This window comes from Clupea harengus, chromosome 8, assembly GCF_900700415.2.
Source record: "Clupea harengus chromosome 8, Ch_v2.0.2, whole genome shotgun sequence".
Lineage (NCBI taxonomy): Eukaryota > Metazoa > Chordata > Actinopteri > Clupeiformes > Clupeidae > Clupea > Clupea harengus.
The window spans coordinates 20,562,622-20,577,875 of record NC_045159.1 but is presented as its reverse complement, the minus strand read 5'-3'; the positions used below and the strand labels follow the sequence as shown (position 1 = coordinate 20,577,875).

Sequence of the window (15,254 nt, the reverse complement as noted above, 5' to 3'; positions counted from 1 at the left end):
TTGGGGGTGGGGGGTGGTATGGGGGGGGGGGGCTGCCTTTGCTCTTGAAAGTGAAAGATAGTGGTGTCTTGATTTGCATGCGCTGAGGGACTGGCAACACCTGTAACAACTGTTTGTTTGTCGCAAGCAAGAAAGAGGATGCCGTACAGCAAACAAGTGCAAGTATGCACACTGACGCATATTGACACACACACACACACACCCACACACACACACACACACACACACACAAATGCAAATACACACAGAGCCATGCAAATCTTCTTACTATGCTCTTAGCGTAGATGCTTGTACTTATATTCACACACGTGAGTCAGAACATGTATGATAATGTTATTATCGTATACTGACTTAGATGTATGAGAGGGGAATCATGGCCCCTGTCAATGACCTACAGTATATCAGGAAGTGAACACTATATTGTCTCCTCAATGGTCTTTGGTCTTAGGAATTCCATTAATAAATCATCTGCATTACGGATTCCGAGGGAGCCGCATTATACCCTTTGCATTTTGATGATACAGTGCGTTTAATTAATCACTACATCGCATATGCAAGACTGGGGGCCAGCTGACCTGCTGTTTGTCCAGAATGGAGGCTGGAGGATTGGCTTGAGGGCTGTGTTGATAGCCGTGTGTTCAGAATGGAAGCTGGAGGATTGGCTTGAGGGCTGTGTTGATAGCCGTGTGTTAAGTGAGGGCTGTGTTGATAGCCGTGTGTTCAGAATGGAGGCTGGAGGATTGGCTTGAGGGCTGTGTTGATAGCCGTGTGTTCAGCGAGGACGCGGCTTGTGCAGAGTTACACCCAGTCTGAGTGAAGATGCAGAAAATTACACTGTCATCGTCCCTGATTGACATTTGTGGCTCTGATAGTTTGAGAGACAGATGCTTTACAGGTCTTCAGATGGCAGCTTCATTAAATAACACCCACAAAACACCATTTCATCATCATCATCATCATCATCATAATCATCATCATCATCAGTGAAGAGGGTCTGGAATGCTGGCCTTCTAGAAAAAGCCGTATTCAATGAAAGAGAGAGACTCAAATCTGCCAAAGCAAATAGAAACAGGGTGGGAGATGATTGAAGAAATGTTTTAGACAGACACATCTGAGTTGAGGTGTTTGGATCTCGGAGAAGAAACTTCTGTGAGGCGCAGAAGAGATGAAAAGCTGGTGGAGGAGTGGAGGAGAGGAGGAGAGTAGAGGAGGAGGAGAGGAGAGGAGAGTGGAGGAGTGGATAAGTGCTTGACACCATCTCCTCAGCACAGAGGGGGAAATGTGATCTGGGTGGTCTGGGGGAGGTTTGGTGCTGGGATAGTGTGTTATTTGTACAGAATGAAAGGAGGTGTAAAGCTCCATTTTGACAACAACTTCATTGCCATGTCTTACACCGTGGAGAGTAGCTTCATCCTGTATCAAGACAGAGACCCCATGCACCCTCGCTCCAACTTACGCAATACCTACTAGGGGAAGAAGAAGGCAAGCTGTCATGCTGCCAATGGAGGGTTGTTTAGTGAAAGCTAAATCACAAGCTCAAATGAGTATTTCAGAATTTGTCTTGGCTATATTTTCAATTCATTCACCTTATTGCATGGATAAAAATGTGTCTTCCTGGAAATCATTTTCTGATTCCAAACCTTTGAGCAGTTGTATGTGTGTGTTGGGCCGATAGAACACACACACACACACACACACACACACACACACACACACACACACACACACGGCTGTCGTGCATGACTGCACTTCGCTGACTCGGATCTCAAGTGTGTGTGTGTGTGTGTGTGTGTGTGTACGTGTGTATATATATATATATATATATATACACACGTACACACACACACATATATATGTGTGTGTGTGTGTGTACGTATATGTATGTATATGTGTCATACACAAGTTGATTGCTCTACAAAAGAAACAATTCTGAATGCCTTTCTGCCACTCAGAAAAATAAATCAGATAACGAGAGACATCCTGAGAATCCAGAGAGAGAGAGAGAGAGAGAGGACGAGACAGGGAGTTTACCACAAGGCAGCAATAATATATGAAATCTGGCTGCCGGATCTGAACTAAGAATGTAAGCAATTGCCTTCTGCCCTGATCTCTTCCAGCCGTCCAGTGAGAGAGGGCCCAAGGAGAGGGTGCTGCAAGAGGCTAAAACAAGATGAAAGGGAAAAGAAAAACGAGACAGATTTCTTTTTTTTTTCACTCTCTCTCCTTTCATGTAGTAACTGTTTGACCTGCTGGGTTTGCAGGTGGAGCAGTCGGCTGAGCATACGTGGAGTGGATTACTCCAGGTTCTGCCAGAACAGCGTTTGATAAATACAGCCCAGGATAAATGGCAGGATGTGTTGTTAACACAGGGACCTTTTCACACCCTGGTTAGCAGCGAGGCTGGGCCACGCAGGGTCACAGCAGTAGCTGACGTTTCCTGCGCTGTCTGTCTTTGAATGGGGGACAAAAAGCAAAGCCTCTGTCGTAGAAAACGTCTCCAAATATTATCAAGACAAATAAAAAATAAAAAATTCTGCATCTGATTTTGTCGTCATTGCCGTGGCATATTTAGAAATCAGAACTTAATGTTCGCGAGTCGGTTGAAATGACAGACGATGCACTTAAGCGGCCTTGGATTGTTGTGATGCACAGTATTGCTCATTATTGCTGCTCATATGAAAGTGTTAATGGGCTTTTGCACACGGCACAAGTCATATCTCCTACTCAGTCCTCAGAAATGGCAACAGCCAATAATTTACGGCTCCCGAGTGTTGTTTACAGGCTCCTTTAGATCTATTGCATGTGTGCTGTAGCTCATTATGGAGTCAGCTTTTCTCTGTAAATCTACCCTGATGGGAACTCTTGAAAGTGGTGGATTCAGACCTTCTTCCTGTTCTCTGGGCTCTGAACTTCCTGTCCTGCTGGGCTGTTTAGTTCCCATCATACGTGTCTTTTCTGAAGCACGTCAAAAGCTTGTCGGAGTCATAAATCTTGTTTTGTTGTAGTAGCAGTCCCCGACAGCCATAATTACACAGTCAATGAATCAGAATTGTCAGTTTATTTAATTTATGGTGTGGCAGTATAGCTATATGGGTCTAGCACCGAGGCAGAGGAGGCTGACTCCCTCTCAGGTCCCACGTTCACTAGAGCTCTGCACCTTGGCCAGTGGAGGTAGAGTTCTATATACAAAACAAATGCAAAAGATTGTGAAAGGATCGTGGAGTCTTTGAGAAATGGAAAGATGGATAGCTTTATGGATGTGAAGGTATTAAAGGTGTATGGACAGTGTATGTACACAGACCATACCAGTGTTAAATAACAGTTTGAGTATACCAGTGTTAAATAACAGTTTGAGTATACCAGTGTTAAATAACAGTGTGAGTATACCAGTGTTAAATAACAGTTTGAGTATACCAGTGTTAAATAACAGTTTGAGTATACCAGTGTTAAATAACAGTGTGAGTATACCAGTGTTAAATAACAGTTTGAGTATACCAGTGTTAAATAACAGTGTGAGTATACTTAACTCTGTAGGAAAGCAGTTCATAGCCAGGAGCATAATAAAAAGTTGTAAATGTGAACTGATGGTAACTGCTGAAATAGAGTTAATGCAGACTCTGGTTATATTCTGAATATTCACCATACTCGGCCATATAACCCACAAAATGATCTCAAAGCCTTATGCTAAGCCAACAAGAGAAGCAGAAGTCATTCTATTCTCGTTTCTTCTGTTCTATCCCAGGCTATAATTTAAGAAATTCAGAATGGAGATTAATGCCTGGAAAAGAAATTCAGATCAGGGAAGTAGAAGTATATGCATGTTGATATTTGAAGCATGAAATGTTTTTGCTCAAATGTGCCGAGTTTTCACAGAGTAATTGAGGTTGAATTGGTGAAGCCTGAGGTTAATTGCTAAAACGAATCATTACATGCAATTCATTACGGAGAGGGTTAGCATTCCCAGGTGTTACTGAATTCATCTTTTACAGAGATGACAATCACGGCTTCATCAGATTGAATTAACGCAGAAAAAGAGTTGCGGCACTCCGTCACGTTCCCCTCCGTGCCGTCAGAGCGGACGGAGAGGGGCGACCGTGGCCCTCCTCAGTGTAACCTCTTCTCTGATGCGCTGGCTTCTCATCTTCTCAAACGTGCGGAAGTCACAGACGTGTCAGAGTGGCCTGAACCCAGACCGTCTGGGCTGCCTGCCCTCGCTTTGCCATTCAGAATAAGCCGGCGTAGCCTCCTCATCCTCCTCATCCTCTACGTGCCGTTTGGGCTCGCCTTGGGGGAACCACTGAGCCTATTATCATTGTCCAGAGTGGAGCCAATTCATCCTTTTATTATCTTCCTGTATGAAGCGGCAGTATCCACCCAGGCTCCCATTGCACCCCAATCTCACCGCGGTCCATTTTGCTTTGTCTCATTCCTGTCTGGTTTTTTTTATCATCCCTTTTTCTTCCCTTTCTCTCCCTCTCTCTCGCTTTCTCTTTCTCTCTGTCTCTCTCGTGCGCGCGCTTCTTTAGAAGGTATTGCAGTCATGCAGGTTGATCGTGAAGACTGTTTGAATCTATAATGATGCCATGCTGATAATGATGCCCGCCCCGCAGGCACACTATCAAATCCATACAAAGAGAAATATGCATCAATGTAAAGCTTTTTTTGCCTGGCCCGACGCGAGCAAGTCATTTTCTGCAAGAGAACGATTTCGATCTGTTTACAGTGTTCCTCTTGACTATGTCGGTGCGGATGAGATTGTTCGAAGCTTCTCTTTAGGAGCCTCGTATTAAAGTTGGTGGAGGGCAACAGGGGCGCGGTGCATGAAATAGTTTCTCTCTTCGTTACGAATTCGAGATTGATAAGGTTCTTACAGCATGCCCCAACAACAGTTAAACAAAAGAAAAAAAAAGTAAATAAAACAGACATTTCAAAACAGATTGATCTGAGGCAAATGTCTATTCATTTTTACAGTGTCTGTATATTATAATACTAAAGCCATTACATTCCCATATATTTTGAATGTATTGCCTCGTAAATGTACGAGATCCATCTCATATAAATGTTCCATGTTATATTAATGTTGTCAGTGGCAGCATGCCTGCATGTGTGTGTTGAGTGTGTTTTAAATCATGTTTCTTTTTGCCCCCTCACAGATTGATCCTAAAGTTGCCTTCCCTCGACGCACTCAACCTAAGGTAAGACAGCTGAAGCTTTTCTCACTCCTGCTGTTTCACCTCTCCACACTTACTAGGTTGCATAGCGATCCGTTCTCTGCTGACTGTAGTGCTGCACTCCATTGGCTAGAAGCACCCTTTGACTCAGTGTCAGCTCTTAGTGTAACAGGTGGTTTCATGACTGCTTTTGAAATGTGGGTGCTTTTTTTTCTTTTGTTGTGCAATGTGATTCCAGCTGAAATATTCTCCTGACTCTGTCCTGTGATAAGGAGATGTGTGTTGTGTGTGTGTGTGTTGAGCTTGGTCTTGAAGTAATAGCCCCTTTATTTGGCATTGCATTGTAGCTTAGCTGCGAAAGTGTTCTTCTCTGTGGCGTCTGGTGGCTTCGGGGCCGTGTGAGGCCCAAAACGAGCCCGGATCAATAATGGATTTCTCCCCGAGTGTGGGTGGGCCACAGAGAGGTATTCTGAGTGAAGTGGGGAACTCGTAGTGAATGCTTTTCAAAGCCAGGGCACATGGTGCCTTCAGGGTAGCGGCATATGGTTGAGAAACTGCTTTTTTTTTTTTTTTAAATACCTAATTTGCCTGTTCGTTGCGTTAACCTTTTCTTGTCCAAGGGTGTGGAAGATGAACGGAAGAAACGGTTCAAACACACAGCCCCTGTGCTGCTGAGTTTTATGTAAATGTATAAAAAAAATGATGTCTTTCTGCTGTTTTATGTATGAATTTGTCATGCCTCTGTTTGTTCTGTCTGTCGTCAGAAGACAGCGACAAATGAGTTGCGGTGTGAGGGAAATGAGTGCTCCTTTGACTTGAAATGGCAGGCTGAAGGGCAAGCTCATTAGGGAAGAAAAGAGGGTTTATTTGTTTCAGTATTAAGCAGAGAATGTGGATTTCAAAGGATCTCGGAGCAATAGGATTAAGGCAGATAGATTAGCATTACACAGCTTTTTCCCTTCATGTGAAATTGATTCGGGGGGGCCTCCTTAAGCAGTCGGAGGCGCTCCGAGGATGGCGTTCGGAAGCGCGGGATGTCATTTTTTTCCTCTCTTTGCCCTCTGTGCCTTCCTGCCCGTGCTAGAGCTGAGGGGGGAGGGGGAGGGGTGCTGAGGGCGCTGGGGTGGGTGGCAGGTGGCAGTTGCTCCGTCGCCTGCAGGTGTTTTGCCGCTGTCTTGAAGTGGGTTTTTTATAGGGGCCGTTTGGTGTGTGTGTGTGTGTGTGTGTGTGTGTGTGTGTGTGTGTGTCTGTGTGTGTGTGTGTGGAGGGGGGTTAATGGAGAAGGAATAGACCGTAGTTCCCATCAGACTGAAGCCAACCTCTCTACCCCACACTGGTTCTGTGTGTGTGTGTGTGCCTGACTGGAGGACACAAACCCTGTTGTTCTTGGCTGGTTGTCATCACAAACACACATCACGTTAATACACATCTTCACTCAGTGTTCATGCATGCTGTTTATTTTTCGACCTCTGAGGAAGGTTGAACAAAATTCCCCATGTCATTCACTCAGCAGTTGGGATTGTCAGCGCCTGAAACTCGTGCGTTAAGGAGCCTTAGCGTGCACTGCACCGCTCTCTCTGGTAGCCATAGCCTGTGTGAGACTGATGACCTTGTGGGGACACGGCCTACGGAGAGAGAGAGAGCGAGAGAGAGAGAGAGAGAGAGAGAGAGAGAGAGCTTGTCAAAGCCAGGGCATTATCACAGAAGAGACGGCAGCGGCTCTGTTCTCTTCACGCCGAAGACTCCCTCGTGGTTTTTAGGCAACATGAAAGCTGAGTGTCGATGTGCATCTTACTCCGAACTGAGGTGACTGTTGCCAGAGATGCCGATGGCTCCTTCCTGATGAGCGGGTGTGCCTGTGCCGTTGCTGGTGCTGTTGTTGTTGTTGTTGTCGTCGTCGCTGCTGCTTCACGCAGCGTTATCACAGCACACCCTAGCGTGTCCCGACATGATTTTAATTGCCGCTGGGATTGCGACCACTTGAGTGGGGAAGGCGAGCTCCAACGGCTTGTTATGGAAATGAAAGGCGAGTCGCGAGCGCTTTCATGTGGGCTTGACCGGCTCTGTTAACCCCTTCATCTGTGTCCACGCTCACCCCTGCCAAGATCGCCTCATTAAGTTTCACTGGCCGAGAGCGGCCTTCGCGCCGCACCGCACCGCGTGCCGTAGCCTTAGTGCGGATATAAAAGCACCCGAAATGGGCTGACAAGATAGAGCTTTTGTCTGCTGCTTGATGGAGAGAAGATCCTTTTAATGGAATGGTTGCAGTATGGTAATGTTATGGTCTCAATGAGGGTGCACCTGGATGCTGTTAGGTTGGACAGATGGAGGCTGTAGGCAGAGACGCTATAAGGGACGGAGACAAATCCCTGACGGGAAAATGAATGGGCATTCTGGAATGCTAAACATGGCGGATTATGTGTTATAAAGAGCCCATTACATTGTTGGAAACAGCGGTGATGCCTCACCTGAACGTTCCACCGTTACCATAGTAAACAGCCGCACTGCAAAATGTGCTGCATGGGCAGTGAGCAAGTCAACAATAAAGTCTTTTAGTCTAGAATAAAGTCTTTTAAGCCTTTTTTTCACACAGTTTATGTCAGATCTTAATGCGGATTCACGCGATGTATTTTTAATGTCTGTTTGACCATCCTATGTGGAGTTACAGATCTCTCCCCATTCATTTAGATAGGAGCCTGATTTTGTTAGCCCAAAATAGCTGGCTTTGCCAAGATGGCTGCCGAGTGATGAGACTTGCCTATAATGACTTTGCTCTAGGTCAGAAAGACATACAAACCATTGTTAGGTGTCGAAGTTTTGAGGGGGAACGAGTGGACTTCACTCAGTGGAGGTTAGTTCTCACCGTGACCGAGTCACTCTCCTCGCTGCTGTGTGTGTGTGTGTGTGTGTGTGTGTGTGTGTGTGAGTAAGTCTATGCTTCCACTCAGGGACCCGTTGTGCTCTAAATGTTCTTAGCTGCAGAGGAAAAGCTCTTGGTTGTCCCATGGTGCAGGAACTGTGTGTGTGTGTGTGTTTGTGTGTGTGTGTGTGTGTGTGTGTGTGTGTGCGCGTGCTTCAGAGTGTGAAAACTCCAAGCCAAGTTTTTAATGAAGTCCAAAGGTGCTGCTCTTTGGGGAATAGACCCCCTGCTCACATCCCTCTTGCGGCCATACACGTTTTTTTGGACACACACACTCACATACTCGCACACACACACACTCGCACACACACACACACACACACACACACACACACACACGCACACACACACACACGCACACACACACACACTTACATACTCTCACGCACACACACACACACACACACACACACACACACACACACACACACACACACACACAGTACACACACACCCACATACTCTCACACACACACACACACACACACACACACACACACACACACAGTACACACACACACAGTACACACACACACACACACACACGCACACACACAAAGTCTTTTTTATATAGCCCATCCAGGGAGCCCCACAACTCCAGTGTCCAATCAGATGTCAGCATCAATCTGCCCCAAAAATCCAGTGTTCAGTCAAACGTCAGCATTAATCTGCCCCACAACTGCAGTGTCCAATCATATGTCAGCATCAGGTTGTCCACACAAGTCCAGTGTCCAATCAGATGACAGATGTCAGGCTGTCCCCGTCCTCTTGCTCTCCTCCTCACATCTCTGCTTCCTGCAGACAGAGAGAATCAAACATGACTGTGCGTTCTTTTACCTGCCTGCAGACAGAGAGAATCAAACATGACTGTGCGTTCTTTTACCTGCCTGCAGACAGAGAGAATCAAAGATGACTGTGCGTTCTTTTACCTGCCTGCAGACAGAGAGAATCAAACATGACTGTGCGTTCTTTTATTTGCCTGCAGACAGACAAAATCAAACATGACTGTGCGTTCTTTTATTTGCCTGCAGACAGAGAGAATCAAACATGACTGTGCGTTCTTTTATTTGCCTGTAACTTCAGTGGGGTACTCGCATCTCACAGTGTTTCTCCAGATGGCGACTAAGATGGTCGCCAGTGCGCCTACATTTTTTATTTTGCCACCATTTCTTTCCCTGTCAGTTGCCAGCGGCAACCGTACCCCAGGTGAAGACATTTCCTTCAGCTATCTGATATACTAATGTCATGATGTGACGGGGTTCAACGTTAGCGCTTGTCCACTTGTGCTAAACAAAACAAAAAATAAAAAAACACTCAAAAACTCGGACTTATAGTGCAGTTTCGTAAAATGTTATACTGATATTGGCATTATTGTTTATGAACTACATTTCATCTATATGTTGATATTTCACCTCCATAGGCTAAGGCCAATGTTGCCGACATCAGCCAGTCCAAAGTGCCGTGGGCAGACCTAAGGAAGCGCAGACCAAACTATACTGAGGCTCAGAGACGCGTGTGATGTGACGTGTTGTTTTTGTAGACTTAAGGTGTGAGTTTCGGAACATAAAACTTCCCTTCCTCTCCCTATCCCAGAATCAAAATATGACTGTGCACTCTTGTATTTTGAGCCTGTTACCTCTCACACTGCGCATCTCTCCTTCATTGTACCTTTCTCAATCCCCCCTCTCTCTTCTCTTGCTCTCTCTCTCTCTACCTCCTCTCTTCCTCTCTTTCCCAGGATCAGACATGACTCTGCACTCTTTTATTTTGAGCCTGTTACTTTACTAGGTCATCCCCCCTCACACTCCCCCTCTCTCCGTCATTTCTCTATACACCCTCTGCCATCTCGCGCTCCCTCCCTCCCTCTTCTCTTCTCTCTCTCTCTCTCTACTTCTCTCTTCCTCACTCTATCCCAGAATCACACATGACTCTGCCACTCTTTTATCTGGATCCTGTTACTTAAGTGGAGCAGTCAGCATGTGCTTCAGTCAGAGTCAGTGTCTGACTCGTTCTCATGGTAGCAGATTGAGAACTTTACACTCTCTGTTTGCCTGCCACCTCCTTCATGGCAAAAAGCTGTCATGTTCGTAATTCATTTAGTCACAAAGTGGGCCTTTCCTGATTTTTTTCCCTTGGCCTGTTGAAAGCACTTTCACTAGTCAACATTGTCCTGTCGTATGAGGACCAGGGTGCCAGAGTGAATTTCTGGAAAAGTCAGACAACATAACAAGGCAGTCCAATGCATAGGCCCAGAGGCAGTAGACTTGCTATTTCGCGTGTGTCTGTTAACTGTGCGACATGTTCTAAAAGAAATGCACTTTTTGAAGGGAGTTTAAAACCACGGACTGGAAGCCTATTGACTTTTCACTGAAAACAAGAAGCAATCCGATAGCTGGCAGAGCTAACCTGGATCATTGTGGGAGGGGTGGGGTGGGGAGGTAGCAGAAAGTCGATCAATCAGCGCTGAGTTGATGGGATTGCTTTATCGTCACCTCGCTCTCACCCCCGGGTGGGAAGGCTCATCGGGGGGCAAACACACCCTGTGGGCTGGGGAAGGTGGAGACGGCGGGCAAAGCCTGTTATTCTTGGGGGGTCGCAGGCTCTGCGATGGGAATAACCCCGTGGCCTATCGTCTCGTATTCTAAAGGGTCTGGACGAGGATGAAAAGAAACAAAACTGACAGAAAGAAGAAGAGAAAGAGAAATACAATGTGCTTTAGAAAAAGTATTTGATTGAGTGGAGTGTGGAGTTGTTAGCGGGATACCGATATTTCTAGTCAACAGAGCTCACGTTGGAGTGTGTTTTTGTGTTTAATCATGAAGTCTCTTCTACATGCTTGAGCTTTTGTACAGTACGACACATGCAGTGTGTCAGAGGGCATTGTTTTCCTGAATGTGTGTGTGTGTGTCTGTCTTTTGTATAAACGGGCTGGCTAGCGGTTGGCAATGCATTGAGCAGGGTTTCTGCAGGTACGTGCTTATCAGTGGCTGTAGCATCAGCAGCAGTCTGCATGTTTGTACCCAGGAGTGGAGGTTCTAGATGACTAGCCAGCTCAGACTCATACGTGGGCACAGACACCAACACAGACACAGGCACAGACATGGGCACATACACAGACATGGGTACAGACACAGGCACAGGCACAGACACGGGCACAGACACACATACAGGCACAGACATGGGCATAGACATGGGCATAGACATGGACACATGGCTCAAGTGTTTGACTGATGGTAAATGACAGTAATTAGCAGAGCCAGGCTTGAGGGGAGAGGGGGGAGAGAGGAGAGGAGAGGGAGGAGAGGAGGAGAGGAAGAGGAGAGGAGAGAGGAGATCAGCGATGGAGCCCTGGCCTGTAGCTTCCCCGGCCCCCCGTCCAACACTGACTAAGCCCACAGCAGACACCTCTTCATGAGAGCCTGCCTCTGGCCTGGCCTGGCCTGGTTCCCTGCTCCAGATGAGGGTTGTGTATGTCCTAGCCTCCCTATAGAGGGGCTGTGTTGGGCCTGCACCCTCTTTTTAGATGGTTTAGGGATGTGAAGCCGAAGCAGCCCTGTTTGAACAGTCAGGGTGGGTGACTCTAGGGGGCAGAGAGTGCTGTGGGGCCCTCAGAGACTCTGTGTCCTCATGACCCAGACACAGTGGCAGCACATGGGCAGACAGACCTGTCAATTCTCCTCTTCTTCTTCTTCTTCTGCTTCTTCTTCTTCTTCTTCTTCTTCCTTTGTATTCTCATTTTTCCTCCACTTCGGCTCTGATCATGTTTTTTGACTGCGTGTTGCTTTTCATACCTGATGACTGAGCCCAGCTGTGCCGAGAGTAATTATCAATTTTCTGCTACACTTGTTCCGCGAACTGATTTAAGTCCTCGGGAACGGCGCGGCACTTTCACATCACATTCGCCGCTTGCCATTCTCTCGTCGGTTGACGGAGCGGTGCGGAGCGGTGCGGCGCGTCCCCATTTGCAGGTCTCGGCGCTGCAGTGGTAAATAAATAAATGGCTGCGGCGGCGGCGCTGAGACGGTGAAAATGTTCCAGATGGTTCTGAGCCTCTCCCAACGCTGCACTCTCAGCAGCGACGCTCGCCTGACAGAGTCGCCCTCAGCCGTGACCTTGAGCTGTGACCTTGAGCTGTGACCTTGAGCTGTGACCTTGAGCTGTGACCTTGACCGCTGTCCATCAAGCTGGAAGAGAAAAAAAACATCACCAGGCGGCCCCACTAAACTGTCATTTGATGGACTGACTGACTGATTGATTAATTGATAAGATTGATTGAGATGAAATGAAGAACTGATTGAATGTCACAGGAGGAATTATATATCATATTATCATATTGTCATTTTATGGGTTATTTATTTATTTGTTTATTTTTACATTCATGTAGTATTTATTTGAGCTTTGTCCCAGGCTGCCTGCCTACTGGCTAGCTAAAGCTATCTGGGTCTGTTCCCGCTCCCCATCATAGTGCTGTTGCTGCTTGGTTGTAGTGGACAGAGTGAACGTCACGGTCTGTTTCTTAACAAGCTCGCTGGTCCCTCCGCCACTGTGCTGTGTAATTGCTAATTAACACAATAAATAGAGCTTGTTGTGAGGTAAATACAAACGTGTCATAGGAGTCCTGTTGATAAAAAAGAGGATTAGTCCGATATCCACGCGAGTGTGTTTGCTCAGGAGTGTTGGACCGATAGAACACACACACACACACACACACACACACACACACACACACACACACACACACACACACGGCGGGCTGTTGTGCATGACTTTGCACCTCGCTGACTCGGATCTCCTGTGTGTGTGTGTGTGTGTGTGTGTGGGTGTGAGTTGTTCATGTGGAGTGTGTCAGAAAGTAGATTTCTCCCAGTGAAAGGCAACAGGGAGGCAGCGTCAGGCTGGGGCAGCAGGTTGTGCTTAAAGTGTCTGTAGGCTGGAGGAGAGGACCTCAGACACGCAGGTGTGCCTACTGATATATTTATCAGAACTTTACCAGGGTGGCTCTTAAGCTCAAAGAGGTAGAGAGAGGGAGTCTGGTGTGTGTGTGTGTGTGTGTGTGTGTGTCTGTGTGAGAGAGAGAGAGAGAGAGAAAGCGAGGGTGGAGAGGAATGAAAGCGAGGGAGACAATGTGAGAGAGAGGGAGAGAGAGAGAGAGAGAGAAGGAGAGAGACAGACAGAGAGAGGGAGAGAGAGAGAAAGAGGGGAGGAGGGTACAAGGGTAAAAGAGGGAGAGAGAGGAAAGGAAGGAGAGATAGTGTGACAGAGATAGAGAGAGATCTCAGAGTAACAGCTGTGGCTGCTTTGAGTCCCCGTCTGCACTGAAGAGGAGTGACTTAACTGAGCTGAACTCTTCTTCTGCTGGGATGGGTACAAACACTGGAGGGAGAGAGAGAGAGAGGGAGGGGGAGAGAGAGAGAGAGGGAGAGAAGGAGAGAGGGAGGAAGGTTGGACACAGTGAAGGAGAGAGGTGGAGAGATGGAGAGAGACTGAAAGTCAAAGACAGAGGGAGGAAGAGTAAAGCAGAGGACTGGAGAGGAAGTGAAAGATTATAGGGAGGAAAAGAGAGAGAGAGAAGGAGATATGGAGTGAGAACGTGGCTATGAGAGAAAGGAGGGAGAGTTGAGTGTGTGTGTGTGTGTGTGGTGTATAAAAGCGAGAGCACATGAGAAGAAAGGAGAGAGGAGAGAGAGAGAGGAGAGGAGAGGAGGAAGGGCTGAGGGTTGCAGGGAAGGACAGAGAGCTATAAAAAGCACGTGAATGGGCTGAAGTGACCCGACAGGATGTGAATGTCCTGTCAGCCAGTGGCGAGATAGGGAGAGAGGGAATAGAATGAAAGAAAGAGAGAGAGAGCGTGAGAGAGAGAGAGAGAGGGAGAGAGAGAGGGAGAGAGTAGCTATAGAAAGAGGGAGAGAGGGAATAGAATGAAAGGAGAGAGAGAAGGAGTGAAAGAGAGAGGGAGAAGGGGTAGAGAGAAGGACATAGGGAGAGTGTGAGATATGCGTGTCCTGCCAGTGTTGAATAGAAGAAAGAAAGAGAGAGAGAGCGTGAGAGAGAGAGAGAGGGAGAGAGAGAGAGGGAGAGAGTAGCTATAGAAAGAGGGAGAGAGGGAATAGAATGGAAGGAGAGAGAGAAGGAGTGAACGAGAGAGGGAGAAGGGGTAGAGAGAAGGACATAGGGAGAGTGTGAGATATGCGTGTCCTGCCAGAGTTGAATAGAATGAAAGAAAGAGAGAGAGAGCGTGAGAGGAGAGAAGAGAGAGGGAGAGGGTAGCTATAGAAAGAGGGAGAGAGGGAATAGAATGGAAGGAGAGAGAGAAGGAGTGAAAGAGAGAGGGAGAAGGGTAGAGAGAAGGAACATAGGGAGAGTGTGAGATATGCGTGTCCTGCCAGAGTTGAATAGAATGAAAGAAAGAGAGAGAGCGTTGAGAGGAGAGAGAGAGAGAGGGAGAGAGAGAGCGTGAGAGAGAGAGAGATCTCCATATTAAATGTGGCAGGGACTCAGGAGGAATCATAGTTTGGTTTAAACACAGCATGAAACAGCATTTTTCACACAACGAGGAAAGGCCCCTCATGGCAGATGGATACATCTCACAAACTCTAGCCAGGACAGATGTGTACGTGCCTTGGACATCCCACCATAGGAGTTCAGTACTATTAGGAAGAAGCATCCCAAATAAAATAAAAAACCTTCAACAAATCAACAAATTTGCATCCAGTACCACAACACATATATATATTCATTACTAAGATGCAAAAAAGCTGACCTCACCAAAAAACAACTCGGTAAGATAGAAGACACTTAGATCAGAGTTTCTTTTGAGACTTGTGGAAAAATTTGGAGAAAAGAAAAAAAAGAAAAAAATGACATCCCAATAGTGTATGCCAAAATATGGATTGAACATTTGAAACCCTTCACAGGAAGCTAAACCCAACACGAATAACCCTAACCTCCCACTTACAAACACAACACACAGAACAAGGCCAATGACATCAATCAGACTCACCTGGAACATTATACAAATTGAATACCAGGATAAAATCCCTTAGGAATTCTATGTTTAAAAAACAATAAGTTTCCACAAGAATATGGCTATGGAAATGAACAATAGAATATAGCTATGAAATTAAAAATAGAATATAGCTATGAAATTAACAATAGACAAACAG

General features: G+C 46.5%; 1 protein-coding gene across 7 annotated transcripts in view; it reads left to right on the top strand.

The window, feature by feature from the left end:
• LOC105890435 (RNA-binding protein Musashi homolog 2) overlaps positions 1–15,254 on the top strand; it is a 261,675-nt gene that overhangs the window by 2,642 nt on the left and 243,779 nt on the right. For all 7 annotated transcript variants that reach the window (XM_031572255.2, XM_031572254.2, XM_031572253.2 and 4 more), the window contains exon 5: positions 5,154–5,195. In XM_031572255.2, coding sequence (XP_031428115.1) covers positions 5,154–5,195 — 42 coding nt within the window. The remainder of the gene's footprint in view (positions 1–5,153; positions 5,196–15,254) is intronic.